This window comes from Eublepharis macularius, chromosome 1, assembly GCF_028583425.1.
Source record: "Eublepharis macularius isolate TG4126 chromosome 1, MPM_Emac_v1.0, whole genome shotgun sequence".
Taxonomy (NCBI): domain Eukaryota; kingdom Metazoa; phylum Chordata; class Lepidosauria; order Squamata; family Eublepharidae; genus Eublepharis; species Eublepharis macularius.
The window spans coordinates 183,279,131-183,297,160 of NC_072790.1; the positions used below are offsets into that span (position 1 = coordinate 183,279,131).

Consider the following 18,030-nt stretch of genomic DNA (forward strand, 5'->3'; position numbering starts at 1 on the left):
CTTCTCCTTCACTTTTCTCGGGCTGTAATCGCTGTTTCGATTATAACTTCTCCTCTCCACTTCTTTCCCCAATCGAAGCTTGGGTATGTAGGTCTTATGCCAGCCGAATTGGCCCCAGAACTGCCGCAGAGATCGTAGCCGACCTGTCACAGGGTGGGACCTCAAGGATCGGGAGGGGACCCGTTGCGCAGAGCCCCCCCTCGTCCGAGATCTAGCACACCCTAGGGTCTTGAGCGTTCTTTGCCTGCTCTCCGCCTGAGAGCAGTCGGCCGCGGGCTAAATTTCCCCCGCCGGCTGCTTAAAACGGCAGTCTGGTCAGCTCCGCGAATGGAGCTGCTTCAGACCTCCATGAATCCCAAACCGGAAGTCGAAATTCTGCTGAAAATTGACGCTTGAAAACATATACCATGCATTTAGCCTACAGTGGAAAATTTTTGAGTTTTCTACAACAGAGGTAAATGCAGCTTGAAGGTGGTGAACAGACAGCACAAGAGGAAGGTGTTAAGAACCCTCCCTTTCTCCACAACAGTTTCCCCTTTTGGATTTCAGCCCCAGTAGCTGCATTGTATAAAATTTAAAGATGTCATCAAAGAGGATTACCAGTTTTCATCTTATGTGTGGTTCCAACCTCAGAAAATTAAATTTAAGTGTCTGTGACAGAAAGATACTAATTAAAGAAAATAAGCCTCCTCCTCCTGCTAGGCAACTTGCTTGGGGCAGAGGTAGCAAACTTTTGTTAAGACCAAGGTAACCGATTGAGGATTTTGGAATTTGGATGTGCATCTTCAGAAATGTGGGGGTAGGGGAGAAGGCAGACCTGCTTCAGTCAGCCCTTCCATCCTTGCTTTAGATTAAAAGTGGGACATTGCTGGAGGAAGGGCTCTTGGTGAGCCAGTGCTCAGCACGTGAAGACCCAGCTGCCACATGGGAGGAAATCTGATGGGGGTGCTCTTCCCCCTCTAGATTTATGTGCTGTGCTCATTTAGCCATTTCTTAAGAGAAAGAAAGAACCCTTCCATCACCAAGCCTCACCAACCAAGGCAAAGAGGGTAAGTGTTCTAAGGAGGTACTCTTCCTGTGTGGCCCCAGTCAAAGAATTTATGGAAGCTAAAATAACTGGATTTCTTCCAAATATCTGTTAGAAAGTTCTCAGTTATGGTTAAATCTTCCCATGTGCTTTTACTGGAATTTTTTTGAAAGCTCTGAAGGAGATCCGGGAAATGAAATATATTTGTCAGCAATGTTTAATTTCTCTTTGATGTAAAGTGCATTTTACATGACATTTTCCTTAGTGTGTACATATTGAGCTGCCATTTAGATTGAAAAGCAAAATTTATAGCACTGTCATATTATCTGTTAGCATATTGTAAACTATTAATGTGATCCAGTCTACAGTGAACATAGCACATGCATGTAAGAAGAGGCTAATGTGTCTCAGTAATGCTCAGACCCCGCCCTCTTCCTGCCATGTGCATGTGTGCATGGTTACATGTACAGGAAGCACAATGGCCATTAGGATAAACGGGAAGTTTGAGTGTATCTCCTATATCCCCATCCAGCCCCCCCCGTTATTATTTTTTATTGTTGTTTATTTATAGTCTGCTTTTCTCACTGAGATCAAAGGCAGATTATAATACTGTAAATGAATACCATATAATCAATGGGTAGGACATTTGCAGAGCAAAAATACAACATGACCAACAGGATATTCAGTGAAAACAGATACAATAAGATACAGTAGCTGCAAGTTTGAAAAATTAGCAGAAAGCCAAATGCATAGATGAAACCATTTTGAATTAAGTGTAAGTAATTCGCATGATGTCTTCAGCAATGTCGAACTACCCAGTAGGAATGGATCTACATCAGCGTACAGTATCCAATAGCCTAGGCTATTGTCCTTGTCCTGTACCAAGGTATCTCTCTGAGCTTTTACTTATGACACAGACCTATAATCTGAGTAGAAAGCCTTCCTAAATAATTCATTCCTACATAGTCTTTGGAAAGCCAGGTGACTGGGAGCTTTCCTGACCTCCTCAGGCAAGCCATTTGACAAGCTGGGAGCTACCACAGAGAGAGCGCTTGTCTAGTCAGTTGTTGATTTAGCCCAGCTGCAAGGTAGTGTCTGTAGAGGGCCTTGTTCAGATGATCAAAGCTGCCATGGTGGAACATAGAGAGAGAGGCAGTTCTGCAGATATGAGGTGCCTTGGCTATGAAAGGCTTTGAATGTGGTAGTCATGACATTGAACTTAGCCCAGGAACCAATGAGTAGCCAATGGAGTGACTGCAGAATGGGAGTAATGTGCATGCTCCATTGTTAGTTCAGGAGCATGAGTAGTGTCTATCCTATCACATCTAGGTCTTAAAGCCAATAGGCTGATCAACCAGAAAAAGACAGCAATATAACAAAAAACTTATTGTTGTTCAATATTCATTAAAAACGGTGTTTAATTGCAGCAGCTATATATTCACTCACATCTAATGTTATATTAAAAATCAGGTCCACTAACAAAGTCATTAAATGATAATTAAAAGAACTAACAGACTTCTTGTTCAGATGAGGATCCAGAAATCTCAGATCCAAATAAATTACAGAGAAAAAGAAGAAATGCCCAATAGTTTCTACCAAAGAATAATCACAGATGCAGATGCTAAATCCCCTGTCTTGGCTTGTTAGACAGCAGGTGGAAGTGAATTCATTATTGAAAGAAAAAAACCCTCTAGTCACATGGTACCTTAATACTATAGAAATAATATGGTAACTGGTATTGATTAAAGTATGAGTATCCAAAGTGCATGGGCAAACATAAGCGCCGCTTCCCTTCATGAAGACTGTGCCATTCTTCTGCCAGAAGGTGACTACTAACCAGACTATAAGCACCAATCTTCCCTAAGGCCAGCGAAGAGTAACAATCGAGATCAAGTGAAATCAGCTTATCTGTGAGGGATGAACCCATCCAGGTTTAAAGGAATCTAACGCTGAGAGTGAAACTACTGATTCGTTACTCTCTCGATTAATTGTAAGCCAGTATTTAATAACCATTAACCAGGCTGTAAGAGAGATTATCTTCTGCCCAGTTTCCATTAACAAGGAGGATGCAGTGATATACCTAGGATGCATCTAGGACATGCTACAATTGATCTAAGGAAATTTGTCTGGAGTATATCTGAGCATGTACTCATACTACCAATCCACATTGGAACAGCATACAAAAACAGGTTATTTTTTGCCTGAAATACATCCAAAGCTGCAGGGACATATTGAGCACCTGTGGTGAAAAAAATGTCCTCAAAATTGCAGCTTTACTCTTAGCTTTCATAGATATCTTTTTAGCATGCAAAGCCCAAGAGAGTGAGGCTTTGCATGCTAAAAAGATATCTGTGATACCAGATATCACAGTACTACTTGTGCCTAAGAAGGATCCTATGTCTATGCTTTGAGCTGAGGTATATTGTTTGCATAGCAATGTTATTAGATTTCTTAAATTTATAGTAGTCCTTCCTGATTTGCCTCTTTGTAGGAGTCACGTGACACAGGGTTGAAATTCTGAACACCGATCTGCCCCACTGGGCAGTGGTTGTTTATTTAAGCATAGCCTGTGCATTCTTGCATAATCCCCAGGAACAATGAATAAGGAAAGAGATGTCTGTCTTTACTGAGCCCCTGCTAATCAGTTACTAGCAGAGACAGGAAAACTGCACGTAGCAGAAAGACACTTTATATTATTAAGCTTTTAGAGTATCGGCAGAATGCCCCTTGGCCAAGGTAGGTGTGCCTAACCATTGACCTTCCTATATCCCACTCTTTTTTCTTTTAAGTATAGAAGCAGTAATCCTTTTACAACAAGCATTCTTGCTCGCTATCAACCTCCAGATCGGAGGTGTACGCTTTAAGCTGTTTTGCTAGCATTCTTGCTTGAGTAGACATGACGGGGGGAAAACTGGGTTGCGTTGTACATTTTCATAAAGCCATCTGAGTAAGGGCTGGAAGGCATTGTATAAAGCAACACAAGACAATGAGACAGGTGCAGAATAACAGGCCATATTGAATCAATAAGTCTATCCATCCAGTGGGCAACCACAACCATAAGGCTGCCCACCAAGAGGGTAGGAGGTCCTGCTTAATATCGGCAGCAAGGTTATGTAAATTGTTCAACTGAACAGATATTTTTGTGAATTATCAGATACATTAAAACAACACATATTCTTATCAGATTCACAACCTTGATGGTGCAACAACAGCAAATAATCAATGGCAGTGCGATTGTCCAGAACAGCACGGCAGAGCTCTATGAGCTCAGCATTCAGGGCGGCAATTGCAATAGAAGTTGCGTTTGTTGTTTTTGCCAGGCTGCAAGCTATTTTGCTAAGAATTCGATGGTTCACAATGGTGAGCGCTGGAACGCCGACAAGAGAGGCTGCAAGGGCCACGGCCTCTGCATCGCTTGGGAGATTCACTGTAGAATCACAGCTGGAATCTAGTGTCGTGGCTCGGCGTCTTCGATTGGGGGTTAACAAATCTTGTTTGGTGGGGAATACAACAGTAAGACGGCTTAAGCAACAAATAGTATCAGACAAATTGGCAGGAATATAGTTGAAGGTTCGGGAGCCACAAGAGAAAAACCATCCAGGGGGCAAAATAGTATAAGCATAGGTAAAAGTTATATTTTCAACAGTGGAACAATTCATAACATTTGGGCCAACTGACAAACAGTGAGGCTTGTTTGGATTGGTTGAGCAATTCACAATGTGTGCGCACGTAGTCTGGTTGGCAGAGCCATTAGAAGCTATAAAAGGAGTATATAAAGATAAAGCGTTAGGGGGCAGCTGATATCCAGTCTGACCCCAATCATGGGCTTGGCTGTACTTCATCTTAGAAGCTGAAATAAAGGCACCAAGCCCTGAATCATTGAGAAATAAGGACAGTGGGGTACAAACAGGAATAAGGCAGGAGGCTAACAGCATATGCATGTCAGCAGACTCCTCAAGGCAAAAGGTCGAGGTGTTGACTTGCCGGGCTAGCCGCTCCCACAGGTTATAATCTAAACGGTCATGCAGGGAGGTTGCTCTCCCGGGAGGAAGAAAACAGCACAGCACACAAAGATTGAGAAGTAAATTGGCAGTTATAACCACAAAGATGGCAGCACACAGATTCTCGGGTGTCTCCGGCTGATTGTTGGCTCTCAGGACCTGTTGTGCTTTGCTGGTGGTCCACTTGACAGCTCCCCATGTCACCAATGGGGCTTGCGGTGCCCTTAGCCCCTTCGGAAGGGGGTGGAAGGGTTGCTGAGTTTGCTCCAGACTGACCTTTTCCATTTCGGGCACCAGGTTGCTTGCTGCCTGATGCCACACCATGAGCAGGATGCACGCACTTTGCAGGAACCCACAAAGGACCTGTAGGGGTAAGAACAGAAGCAAAACCTCGACCCCAGGTTATTAAGGGAACAGGACCCAACCACGTCCGGTCAGGCAGGGCTCGGTAGAGCACCAACAGCTGCGGAAGCTGCGGTCATTCCCGAAAGTGTCTATCATAGGGAGAAGAAGGCATGGTTCCTGGGGTTTGAGAGAAATTTAATTGATTCAAAGTAAAAAGAACTTTATGGACTTGCTGTGTAATGTTCGCTAAATTGGGGTTCTATATTTCCCCTGTTTTAATTGTTTTTGCAACATGGTTTTGAAGGAACGATTAGCCCTTTCAACAATAGCTTGGCCAGTGGAGTTATAGGGAATGCCATGAGAGAGACAAATATTCCATTGATCACAAAATTGTTGAAAGGTAGAAGAACAGTAAGCAGGGCCATTATCAGTTTTTAACCACTGCGGACGGCCTACAACAGTGATGGCGGCTAGGAGATGTGAAATAACATGAGAAGCGGTTTCCCCCCTCTGGGGAGTGGCCCAAAGTACTCCAGAAAAGGTATCGATAGATACATGAACAAACTTCCATGGGGAGAGGTCAGGAACATGAATGACATCCATTTGCCAAAGCTCATTGGGCCCTAGGCCACGAGGATTGACCCCCCCCTTCAGGGATATGTGAGAAACCTGCACAGTGAGGGCAAGCAGACATGATGGCTTGGGCTTCTGACAGAGGAATATTAAATAACTGAGTGAGGCCCTTGGCATTTTGGTGAAAAAATTGATAGCTGGAGATGGGATCAGAAAACACAGAATGGACCGCTTTATCAGCACGGGCATTGCCTTCTGCTAAAGGTCCAGGCAATGAGGTGTGACTACGGATGTGGGCAACATAAAAGGCATGAGAACATTGTTCAAGGAGAGCTTTCAAAGTAAGAAACAGAGCCATAAGATTAGAATCGATATGTGGCGCCAAGTAAGCACCGGGAAGGCAGCTAATTAACTTGCAAACATAGTGTGAATCAGAGATAAGGTTGAAAGGTTGATGGGCAAAGGTGTGAAATGCTAGGATAGCCGCAGCAAGCTCGGCTCGCTGGGGAGAGGCCTGGTTTACAGAATATTTAGTAATCCAGCAACCATCGCTCTGATAAACAATGGCCCCTCGGGAGCGGCCACCATCGGAAAAAACTGTGACCGCTGCGCTCACAGGCTGAGGAGACTGAAGAGATTGAAGGAAAATAGGTGCTGATTGCAGGAGAGAAAAGCGGTGATCTTTGGGCAAATGAAAGAGGATTTCTCCCACAAAGTCAGCAAGAGCCATTTGAAACTGTAGAGAAGTATGCAGAAGGTGATTGAAGTCATTTTTAGGAAAAGGCATAGTGATAGACAGCAAATCATGACCAGTGCGTACAACAGCACGCTCTCATGCTATGGCACAGAGATCGGCCGTGGCATGAGGATACGGAAGGACATTTTGGTGAGAGCCATGAGAGAGAGACAACCATTCTACAAGAAAGACTTGCCCATGATGCAGCATTCCCCAAACTCCAGTGGGCGTTTGGGGAGTGGGAAGGATGAAGAGGCGGAGCCCATCAAGCCCCGCGGGGATTCTATTGACACACTGTTGAGCTAAAATCTCATTGACCTTTTGTAAAGCTGCCTGGGTTTGCAGGGGAACAGTAATAAGATCACTGGGATGTTTTGCAGTAGTTGGTAAGGAAAACAATGAGCTCAAAAGACTGGTAGGTAAAGAAAAATAAGGTCGCACCCAATTAAGGGTGCCTTGGAGTTGCTGCAAGGCAACGAGGGTAAGCAGAGACGGAAACTTTAAACAAGGAACCACCGGAGCAGCAAAGGAGTGAAGCGTCCGATGCCCAAGATAGGTATAAGGCTCCACAACTTGCACCTTTTCAGGGGCCACAATGAGGCCATAAGGTTGGAGAGACTGAATAAGGTCTCCCAACCACCCTGGTGGAATCTGGGGCTCAGCCACCAGGATGTCATCCATAAAATGGTAGACAAGAGCCTGTGGATGCTTTTCCCGAAAAGGGCATAACGCCCGGTCAACAAACTGTTGACACAAAGTGGGGCTATTCAACATACCCTGGGGTAAGACCTTCCAGTGGTAACGTTGGGTGGGAGCCTGATGATTAACCACTGGCACTGTAAAGGCAAACTACTCCCGATCTGCCTTACAGAGCAGGATTGTAAAAAAGCAATCTTTAAGATCTACAATAAGTAATTTAAAATCATGAGGAATAAGGTTAGGATTTGGAGTCCCACACTGCAGGGGACCCATAGGCTGAATGCAGGTGTTGACAGCACGGAGGTCATGCAACATACGCCATTTGCCACTTTTCTTTTTGATGACAAAAACGGGTGTTCCATGGGCTAGTCGTTAGTTCAATGTGACCAGCGGCTAGCTGTTCAGAAACTAAAGATTGTAAAGCAGAAAGTTTGTCCAACGGGAGAGACCACTGATCAGCACATACAGGCTCATTCGTGAGCCACTTGAGGGGGAGAGCAGTGGGAGACATTTCATTCCCCCACTGTGACAACAGTGCCAAATTGGCTCAGCGAGTCTCGTCCCCACAGATTAACATGAATATCGAGAACATAAGGACGAAACTGCACCCTTCGATCAGAATCAGGAAGAGAAGCAGAAAGAAAATGTACACTTTGTTGAGCTCCCTGTTTTCCCCCTACGCCCCAAGCACTGGGACAGGCCTCTAGAGGCCACTCAGGGAGCCACTGCAAGCGGCTGAGAACAGTAACATCAGCTCCAGTATCTATAATACCTTTAAACTTACGGCCTTGGATAAAAATATGTTGCTGAGGGCGTGCAGAAGAGATAGTGGTAGTCAGTCCTACCAGTGAATCAGTGGAAGTAGACCCAAAACCTCCCGTGCCACGCTCACGGTCGGCTCCCCCTGCGGGCAAGACATAGGGGACAAGAATTAACCGAGCGGGTGCAGAATTTTGAGGCAAGGTGTGAGGCAAATTAGTCCACAGTTGTATTTGTATGACTCCTTCATAATCAGAGTCGACAACCCCAGGGACTACGAAGATTCCCTTTTTTCCGCTAGAGAAGTGAGGTAAGATCAGGCCCAGATGGCCAGGAAGCAAAGGACCAGAGAGCTGAGAAGGTGCGACTTGCACTTCTCCGGGGAACTGGAAAGTAAGATCGGTTTGTAGGAAAAGATCAATCCCTGCACTGCCTTTAGTGGCACTTGGGGAATTGAAAACAGTAGAAGCAGGCAAGGATTCTAGCCCAGACTTTCCTCTGTTTGGACCTGGGCCAGAGACGGGCCCGTCCGGGAGTTTCCCGAGCGGCACTCACTAGCCCAATGAAATCCCTTGCCGCATTTGGGACATTTGGTTTGGGGCTTTCCTTTTCCAGTTGGGCTGGTAGGTTTCGGTTTTACACCTCCACCCCCAGGAGCCCGACATTCTGCTTTGAAATGACCAGATTTGCCGCAGTTAAAACATTTTCCCCCTGGCTTTACACCCTGGCGGAGAGCGGCAGCAAGCAAAGAGGCTTGATGTGAGGGAGTTCCTATATCTTGGCAAGCTCTAATCATTTCTGCCAACTCCGGGCTTTTTCCCAGACCCGTGATAATCCTCTGGCATTTAGAGGTAGCATTTTCCTTAGCCAATTTAATTAACAGCTCCTCTCGGGCTTCAGCGTTATCAACTTGATGCTTAAGAGCCTCCTGAAGGCGATTAACAAAGTCTGTGTAAGGCTCTGTGGCTTTTTGGCGAATGCTGGAAAAGGTTTGCGAGGGTTTGCCAGAAAATGGGACACGCTGAAAAGCACAAAAGGCACAATTAGAAGAAACCTCCAGAGTGGCAGCAGGTAAGACTATCTGATGATTAGGGTCACTAAAATCTCCTGCTCCATAAAGTTGCTCAGCAGTGTAAGCTCCGCCAGAATTGGCGCCTCTTAATATACACTGTTGGCGGAACTCATTTTCCCAAACCACATATTGTGCAGGAGTTAAAAGCATGCAAATCGTGGTTTTCCAATCCTTGGGAACTAGGGTATGATTACGCATGACAGCCTCAAGCATGCCTTGTACATAACTGCTTTGTAATCCCATGTCTCGAATAGCTTTTCTTAACTCAGTAAGAACAGGATAAGAGAGAGGCTTATACTCCACAATCCGGCGGCCCTGATCATCAACCTGATCAGTAAAATGAACTGGGCAGATAGCAAGCGTTTCAGTTAATTCTGTCACATCCTCGGATTTTGCCTGCCTGAGTGTCATGGCCCAGTCTGAGAGTGAGGTCTCCTCTGGAGGAGAGGAGCCTCGTATAGCCAGCCAGGACTCCTCAGGAGAAGAGGAGCCCTGTGTAGCCAGCCCTGGCCCTGATTCAGCAGAAGCCAGCAATCAGGAGCAACACCTGCTGGCTGATCAGAGTTTGCAGCCAGCAGCTGAGACACCAGCACCCTTTAGCTCCAATACCACAGGGGAAGCTCAGCCAGGGACTTCTGCAGGTGCAGCGCAGCCAAGAGCCTCCACCCCCCCAGGTTCACCCACGCCCAAGGAACCCCGCAGGCAGCGCCAGAGACTGGAATTGCAGGAGAGACGGCGCAATGCTCGCCTCTTGAGCCAATGTCAGCTGCTGGAGAGTGACGATGAGTACCGTCCGGATGGAGCCCCGGCAGCTGGCTGAAAACCATGCCTGGCTATAAGAGCCAGTCTGGAGGAACTGCCGGGCGTGGAAGCAACGTGTCTATTGCCTGCAACTACTCCGTGTTCTGCGAACCTTGCCCTTGCCTGCTTTTGGACCTGACGCTATCGGTGACTGACCTTGGACTGTGCCTGACCTCGTTCTTGGACTCTGGACTCACTCCTGGCTTTATCTCGTGCTCTGACCACCGGTTTGACTTGGCTTTCGCTCTTGGAACTCCCCTTTGACTTTGGCCTTAAGGTTTGGACTTGCACCACCCTGCTTGGGCTAGCCCAGCCCATGACACTGAGTTCACGTTCCAGTACCTCTCGCACAAGGAGCCCTAGGACTCCTCCAGCGGAAGGTGGAGGATTAAAATCTTTACCGGGGGGGGTGCAGAAGGTTGTGGAGGGGATGGGGAGCTGAGCGGTGCCGGAGGAAGCAATTGCACATCAGCATATTTTGGTGGACATTCCTTAGACAATTGAGCAGGTGTGGGAACGGGTGTAAACTTCTCCACTGCATGCCGGCATTGGTGCCAGGTATGCAACAACTCTACATTAGCTCGTGGCGGGGTATGAAGAACCCGGCCGATTTTCTCCCAGTCCTTGAGGCAGAGAGAACCGTCCTCTGGGTACCGAGGGCATAGCTTATTAAGTTCCCGAAACAAGGAACGAAGTTGACTAGAAGTCATGGTCCCGCCGGACTTCTGAACCAGGAACCATAGTTCCTCCATATGCCTGCGCTGGGCATGTGAAAATTGTCCTCCCATACTCACCAATGAAGGGGTCGCTGAGACAGCGACGAAGGAGTGCACTCAAGGGGCCTATGCCAGGCGTTGATGAGCGGGGTCCCTGTTCGGAGCGCCACATGTAGGAATCACATGACACAGGGTTGAAATTCTGAACACCGGTCTGCCCCACTGGGCAGTGGTCGTTTATTTAAGCATAGCCTGTGCATTCTTGCATAATCCCCAGGAACAATGAATAAGGAAAGAGATGTCTGTCTTTGCTGAGCCCCTGCTAATCAGTTACTAGCAGAGACAGGAAAACTGTACGTAGCAGAAAGACACTTTGTATTATTAAGCTTTTAGAGTATCGGCAGAATGTCCCTTGGCCAAGGTAGGTGTGCCTAACCATTGACCTTCCTATACCTCTTGCTATTTTTGCACTCTGCATCAAACTAAATCTTCTCATTTTTCCATTTGGGTTTATTACTACCCCTCCTCACCAGTAAAGGTTTAATTTGGTCTAGCATGTCCTGAAATTCCCTTAAAATCTCTTAAACAGAGATAGAAACTATCACTTTGTTCTTCTTTATGAGCATTTCTTCTGCATAAAGTAACTGAGCCACTTCCTTTCTGACCTTTTCATCCCATTGCCATGGGATCAGGAAAAATGGTGGCTCAGAATCAAGGTTTAGCTTCCCAGGGGCATGGTTTGCTTTAATATCCGGCTGCCGAAGAACAAGAAAATGGTCACTAACAATAGATTCATATGGGAGTAATATCCATGCTCCATTGTAAGATAAATAGTGAGTATCAAACTCCTATGCTCCCAACGACCTTTTGTGTGTGTATAGGCAGGGGAAAGGAAAAAACAAGGCTGTGCTAGGTCCCACTGGGATTCTCTGTGAATGGTCAGTTATGACAACAGTGGAGATGTAAAATTTCTGGAAATTTTGAAGCCACGGAGAAAATTTTTTTGCTGTGGGGTGTTTTTTGTGGGGGGGGGGGGGCAGGAGGTGAAAACTTGGTAGAAAATTAAAATGCATGCAATACTTTCTTTCCTGTCAAAATTAAACTTCTTTTAGTGTTTTAACAACATATAATGCATAATTTATAACTTCGTTAGCATATATAATTTTTCTAATTAGTGTATTTATGGAATTTAGAAGTGTAAATATCTTCATTTACTGTAAGAAACATTGCAAGTACACACTACTTGAGAAGAAGTTGCAAACTGCTGCATCCTATGCTACCATAGCACATGTATCTTTAATGTTTACCAAATTAGAGATAGGAAAAAATAAACGTTGAAGGTAGAAAAGTAAATAGAAAAAAACCAGTGTATTTTTTGGACAGGAACCCGCTTGGACAGTGACAGTAGGTAAGGCTCTCTGCTTGTTTGTATATTAAGTTAAACATTAAAGAATGAAGCTATGTTAGCACTCCCCCACCCAGCAGTTGCCCAACCCAGGCTGTTTCGGGCCAAATTGGGCCCAGAATGGCCGCTGCCACGTGGGACACCACTCCGTTGCCCGGCAGCGGCCTGATCCTGGATGTTTAGCATCCCAATTGGGCCAAAATGGGCCCTAAATGGCCAGGATCAGGCCCAAATTGGCCTGGAATGGGCTGCTGCCACATGGGAGAGCACTCTCCTGCCCGACAGCAGCCAAATCTGGGTCATTTGGGGCCCAATCCTGGCCATTTAAAACCAAAATTGGCCTGAAATGGCCAGGATTGGGCCGCTGCTGAGCGGGGGCATGTTCCCCCGCCCACCAGACGCCTGATTCTGGCCATTTTGGGCCTGATTCTGGCCATCTTGGGCCAAATTCAGGCGAGGACTCGAAACAGCCAGGATTGGGTCCTAAATGGCCAGGATCAGGCCACTGCCAGGCAGGGGAGTGTTCCCCTGCCCGGCAGAGGCCTGATCCTGGCCGTTCCATGCCCATTTTGGCCATTTTGGGCCCCAAATGGAACACTCCCCCAATCTGGCAGTGGTCCGATCCTGGCCGTTTCGAGCCCGAAATGGCCAAGAGTAGGGGGCAGTTTTGAGAACTGCTGGAACAGCAGAAAAGAGGCCCTGATGTAAAGTGTATATTAAAATGGTCATTATCTAATGCTGTATATTGTCTTTTATAAGAATTTTCATAATACATAGATTGAGCAAAACCATTTCTTTCATTTCACTTGTTCCTAATGGTGGAAAAATCATAGCAGTTTTTTTCAGAGTTCCCCCAGATACCCCAGTTTTTTCCATTAGAAAAATTGAAATAGTCCTCAGACTTTCTTTATGCTATACATTTTGAGTGAGAATAACCACACTTTAAGAAATGTTTTACTCATTCTGAAAAAAAAAATCATTAAAAGTTTTCCCCCCTCAATTTTTCCATTGGCAGGAGATGGGGGCGGGGGCAGTCATTACAGAAAAAGTAGAAAGAAAGCATTTTTAAAATCAAAATGTTCACATCTAGCCCACAGTGGACTGATTTGTGCCCTATGTATTTATAAAGAACATAGTTTGGACCCTTGGTAAGAAATTGGATCATTGTGGATTAGGCTAGTTTTGATATTTACGTTCTTTTTCTCCATTCAGAATACAGAATGTGCAAAGAAAAGCTCTTGGTGAGACTCTAATTTTTAAAATTGATTTTCAGTGCAGATTATGGAAGAAGAAAAAGAAATGCCTTTAGAATACAGGTAGAGAAAGGTAAGAATGTTGTATTTGAATGTGAAGATTGTCCATGATAATTAAACTCTCTGTCACACACATCTGAATTGATCTGGAATCATTCACTAAGATTCCAGCCTCTCTGACCCTTTGATTTCGTTCCTATGTGGGTTTACTTGGGCATAAGTGCCACTGAACTCTGTGTATTAATAATTATATTTATAGTCTGCCTTTCTCATTGAGATGCAAAGCTCAGTGTAAGTTGATACAATCAATATGATGAGCCATATAATAAAGGCTTTATAAGTCAACACTACTACCTTCAGTTGGCTCCAAAAGCAAATTGGGAGCCATTGTAGATGGAACAAGACGGGAGAAATATGATCCCTATGATCCACCCCTGCCAGCATTCTTGCAGCAGCACACTGTACAAATTGTAGTTTCTAAATACTCTTCAGGAGTAGCCTCACAGAGTGTACTGCAGCAGTTTAATCTAGATGTTACCATGGCAAGCACCACAGTGGCAAGCTTTATTTTACCCAGAAAAGGCCACAGTGGGTTCATTGGGTAGAGTCCTAGTAGAAGGCACTCTTGGCTACCCCTGCTGAGCTACAAATCTGCTTCTTTAGGGAAAGCGCAACCCCATCCATAACAGGAGATGCCTCCATTCCCAGGTGAGTCCTTGTAGGAACGACACGAGACAAGGTCTGGATGCAAAGTCTGCCCCTCCAAAATGGAGGCGAGAGTTTTATTAACTTGTATTCAGGAACTCCCGGATGCCCAAATATGGTTATAGCAACAGTTACAAGTTACACATTCCATTCTCAGCCAACGAAGCACAATATTGCTGTGTTCAGACTTTTGTCTTATCTAGGAAGCATAACAGAATGAAAGGTACATCATGAGCTTCTGAGCATAGAAGAATGTTACTTAGAGTGTATGAGAGTATTGTGCTCTGTGAATGGTGAGAGACTTATTGTTACACATTTAAACTACTCCCTGAGTCTTCCCGTGTGGCATGCCAACTGACCAGGAGATCAGGAACGTAGAAATGTAAAAGAGCAATTAATGGAGGCTGTGTGGCATGCCTACTCCGGCCCACATTTTCACTCTGTTTTATTTATTTAATTAAAGTGGCAACAAAGGGCCATTCTCTGCATCATTCCAAGAGCATTCTTCCTCATCCTCATCATCATCAGAGGATGTAAACCAAGAGGCTGGGTAACTAGATATTGAAGTGGTAACTGAATATGCAGCAGGATGTGGTTTTGGAATTATTAAAGCAATAAGGGAAGGAATGCATTGAATACAACAACAACTTACAATAAGCACTATCAGAGCATTCCCAATAAGCCATTTGGCAGCCAGCCCCACACAGCTTTCCACCAGGAGGGTAAAACATCTTCTTTTATGGAAGTTTGTAAGTGAGATAGTTGTTGCAGTTGCTTGCTTACAGTTTTTGAATTATCAGACAAATTAAAACAACACACATTTTTTACAGATTCGCACCCATGATGATTTAGCAACAGGAGATAATCTATTGCCGCTCTGTTATCTAAAACAGCATTGCGAAGTTCTTGTTGCTCAGAATTCAATGCTGCTAAGGCTATAGAAGTGGCATTAATAGTTTTTGCTAAATTGCAAGCTAAGTGCCTTAAATTGTTAGCATTAAGTATAGCAAGAGCTGGAACCCCTATAAGCGAGGCCCCTAAAGAAACAGCTTCAGCTTTATTAACAAGAGCAGTTTCCTCAGAGCATGTAGCATCAAGGTTGACTGAACGATGCTCACGAGAAGCAGTAAACATGGCTTTTGAAGGCAAAGCAATAGTTAAACGACTTAAACAGCAGAGAGAGTCAGACAAATTAGCAGGTATGTAATTAAAAGTTCTTGAGCCACAGGTAAAGAACCAACCTGGAGGTAACTGAGTATATGCAAAGGCAAAAGAAACATTTTCTGTTTTTGAACAATTAAGAACATTTGGTCCTACAGAAAGACAGTGAGGTTTGGATTTGTGCTTGGTGCAGTTTACTATTTGAGTGCAGACAGTTTGATTTGCTGATGAATTGGAAGCTACATAAGGAGTGTAAAGAGACATTGCAAACAATGGAAGTCAGGGCATTGTTGGACCCCAATCATACATTTGAGTATATTTTATGTTACTACGTTTCATAAACATGCTTAAAGATGTATCATTCAAAAATAAGGCAAGAGGGGTACACACAGGAATAAGGCAAGAAGCTAATAATAAGTTCATGTCGTTTGTCTGCTTTAAACAAAAGTTGGAACTATTCACTTGTGCAGCAAGCCGTTTCCACAAATTGTATTGAAGATAGTCCTGCAAAGGCTGGGCTGTCAGTGTGTACAGTCATTGGCAAAGAACAGAGAAGCACACACAGAATGAGTGTAGAATTTGCAGTAATGTCTACAAAGAGGGCAGCACGATTGTCCAAAGCAGCATGTCTGAGCTCTATGAGTTCAGCATTTAGGGTAGCAATTACAATAGAAGTTGCAAGCTATTTTGCTAAGAGTTTGATGGTTCACAATGGTGAGCACTGGAAGACCATCATAGAGAGGCTGCAAGGGACAAGGCCTCTCATCACTTAGGAGGTTCACTGTAGAGTCACAGCTGGAATCTAGCATAGCACTTTTCAACAGAGAAGCAATTAATCCGCAGACTCCTCAAGGCAAAAGTTGTGAGACATTAAGTTGCAAGGAGGGAAACAGCACGGCACACAAGGAATGAGAAGTGAATTTGCAGTTTGAAGCTTTTTCCATCTGAACTTGTTCCAGGCTGACTTTTTTCCATCTCGGGTTGGCGTGAGCTGGCTGGTAGGGCAAGGACCTGTGGATAAAACAGAAACACACCCTTTTCCCCACGTTAACAGGGGGACTGGCCCCTGCCAGGTCTTATCTAGCAGGCTTCGATAGTATACCTGCAGAGTAGGTAACTCTGGTTTCTGCCAGAAATGTCTATCAAAGGCAGAAGCATTTGAGGAGGCAGCAGCTTGTGGCTGCAAAAATTAAGCTGATTGTACATGAACAAACATTTAACAAACATTTATGAATTTGCTGCATAGTCATTCCCAGCATTGGTAGCTGGGACCCTCCTCCCCCCTTGTTTTATTTGTTTAGAGAGGAGGGTTTTAATAGAGCGATTGGCATGTTGTACAATCGCCTGACCTGTAGAATTGTAAGGGATTTTTTGAGTAAGAACAATTTCTGAGCCGCTTGGAAACAGTGGCTGGCAAGCTGAGAGTCAAGCATCTCCCACCTCAGGAATGTTCACTAACTTAGCTTTGTTTGTGGAAGTGAGGGGGAGAGGGGGGGGTGAGAAGAAAGCAGGCTGGCTGTGCGCTGCCTGAATATGTTGAAGTGGTGATGAGAGAAATGTTATCTGTGAATAAGAGTCAGAGAGGATAGCTGCGTGTAAAACCTTATAAGTGATGTGTGTGAATGAGTTTGGATGAAGTAACTTTAAGAACTAAGAACTACTTTTATGAAACCAATATGCTTCTTGAAAAATAAACATTTAATTTTGTGATATCCCAGAGTAACTGTCAGTGTTATATCCCAGGAGATGGGAAAGAACATGAAATGCAGGTTTTCTCCTCTGAGGAGTGGTCTAATAGAGAATTCTAAGTCTATGGTTGTTGGGGGTTTTCCGGGCTGTATTGCCGTGGTCTTGGCATTGTAGTTCCTGACGTTTCGCCAGCAGCTGTGGCTGGCATCTTCAGAGGTGTAGCACCAAAAGATAGAGATCTCTCAGTGTCACAGTGTGAAAAAGATGTAGGTCATTTGTATCTACTCAGGAGGGGTGGGGTTGAGCTGAGTCATTCTGTAAGAGTTTCCCAGGGTGTGGAATGCTAATGGCGGGAGGCTTCACTGAATCCTGAGGAGGTTCTTTTGCATATGGATTGGTGCTTGATGTGCTAATCTTCTCTGCAGGGCTATTGTCGGGTGTGGAGTGTTTTGTTGGCCTGGTGTTTTTCAGAACTGGAGCCCATGCTCTGTTCATTCTTAAGGTTTCTTCTTTCCTGTTGAAGTTTTGCTTATGCTTGTGAATTTCAATGGCTTCCCTGTGCAGTCTGACAAAGTAGTTGGAAGTGTTGTCCAGTATTTTGGTGTCCTGGAATAAGATACTGTGCCCTGTTTGTGTTAGGCTATGTTCAGCCACTGCTGATTTTTCAGGCTGTCCAAGTCTGCAGTGTCTTTCATGTTCTTTTATCCTTGTCTGGATGCTACGCTTTGTGGTCCCGATGTAAACTTGTCCACAGCTGCAGGGTATACGGTATACTCCTGCAGAGGTGAGGGGGTCTCTGCTGTCTTTTGCTGATCGTAGCATCTGTTGTATTTTTCGGGTGGGTCTGAATACTGCTTGAAGGTTATGCTTTTCCATAAGCTTTCCCATCTGATCAGTAATTCCTTTGATATATGGCAAAAACACTTTTCCTGTAGGTGACTGTTTTTCCAACTCACACTGATCGTTACTTACACAAAAACTCCAATCACCACCCCCGACAGAAAAGAGGCATAATGAAAACATTAGTGGATCGTGCAAGACGGATATGTGAGCCGCGCTTTCTCAATGAGGAAATTAATCATCTAAAC

The 18,030-nt window shown here is 44.9% G+C and overlaps 1 protein-coding gene across 1 annotated transcript in view; it reads left to right on the top strand.

The window, feature by feature from the left end:
- NVL (nuclear VCP like) overlaps nucleotides 1-18,030 on the top strand; it is a 129,964-nt gene that overhangs the window by 8,439 nt on the left and 103,495 nt on the right. Inside the window, exon 3 of the mRNA XM_054979806.1 lies at nucleotides 13,408-13,460. Within this exon, the coding sequence (XP_054835781.1) occupies nucleotides 13,408-13,460 (53 nt within the window). The remainder of the gene's footprint in view (nucleotides 1-13,407; nucleotides 13,461-18,030) is intronic.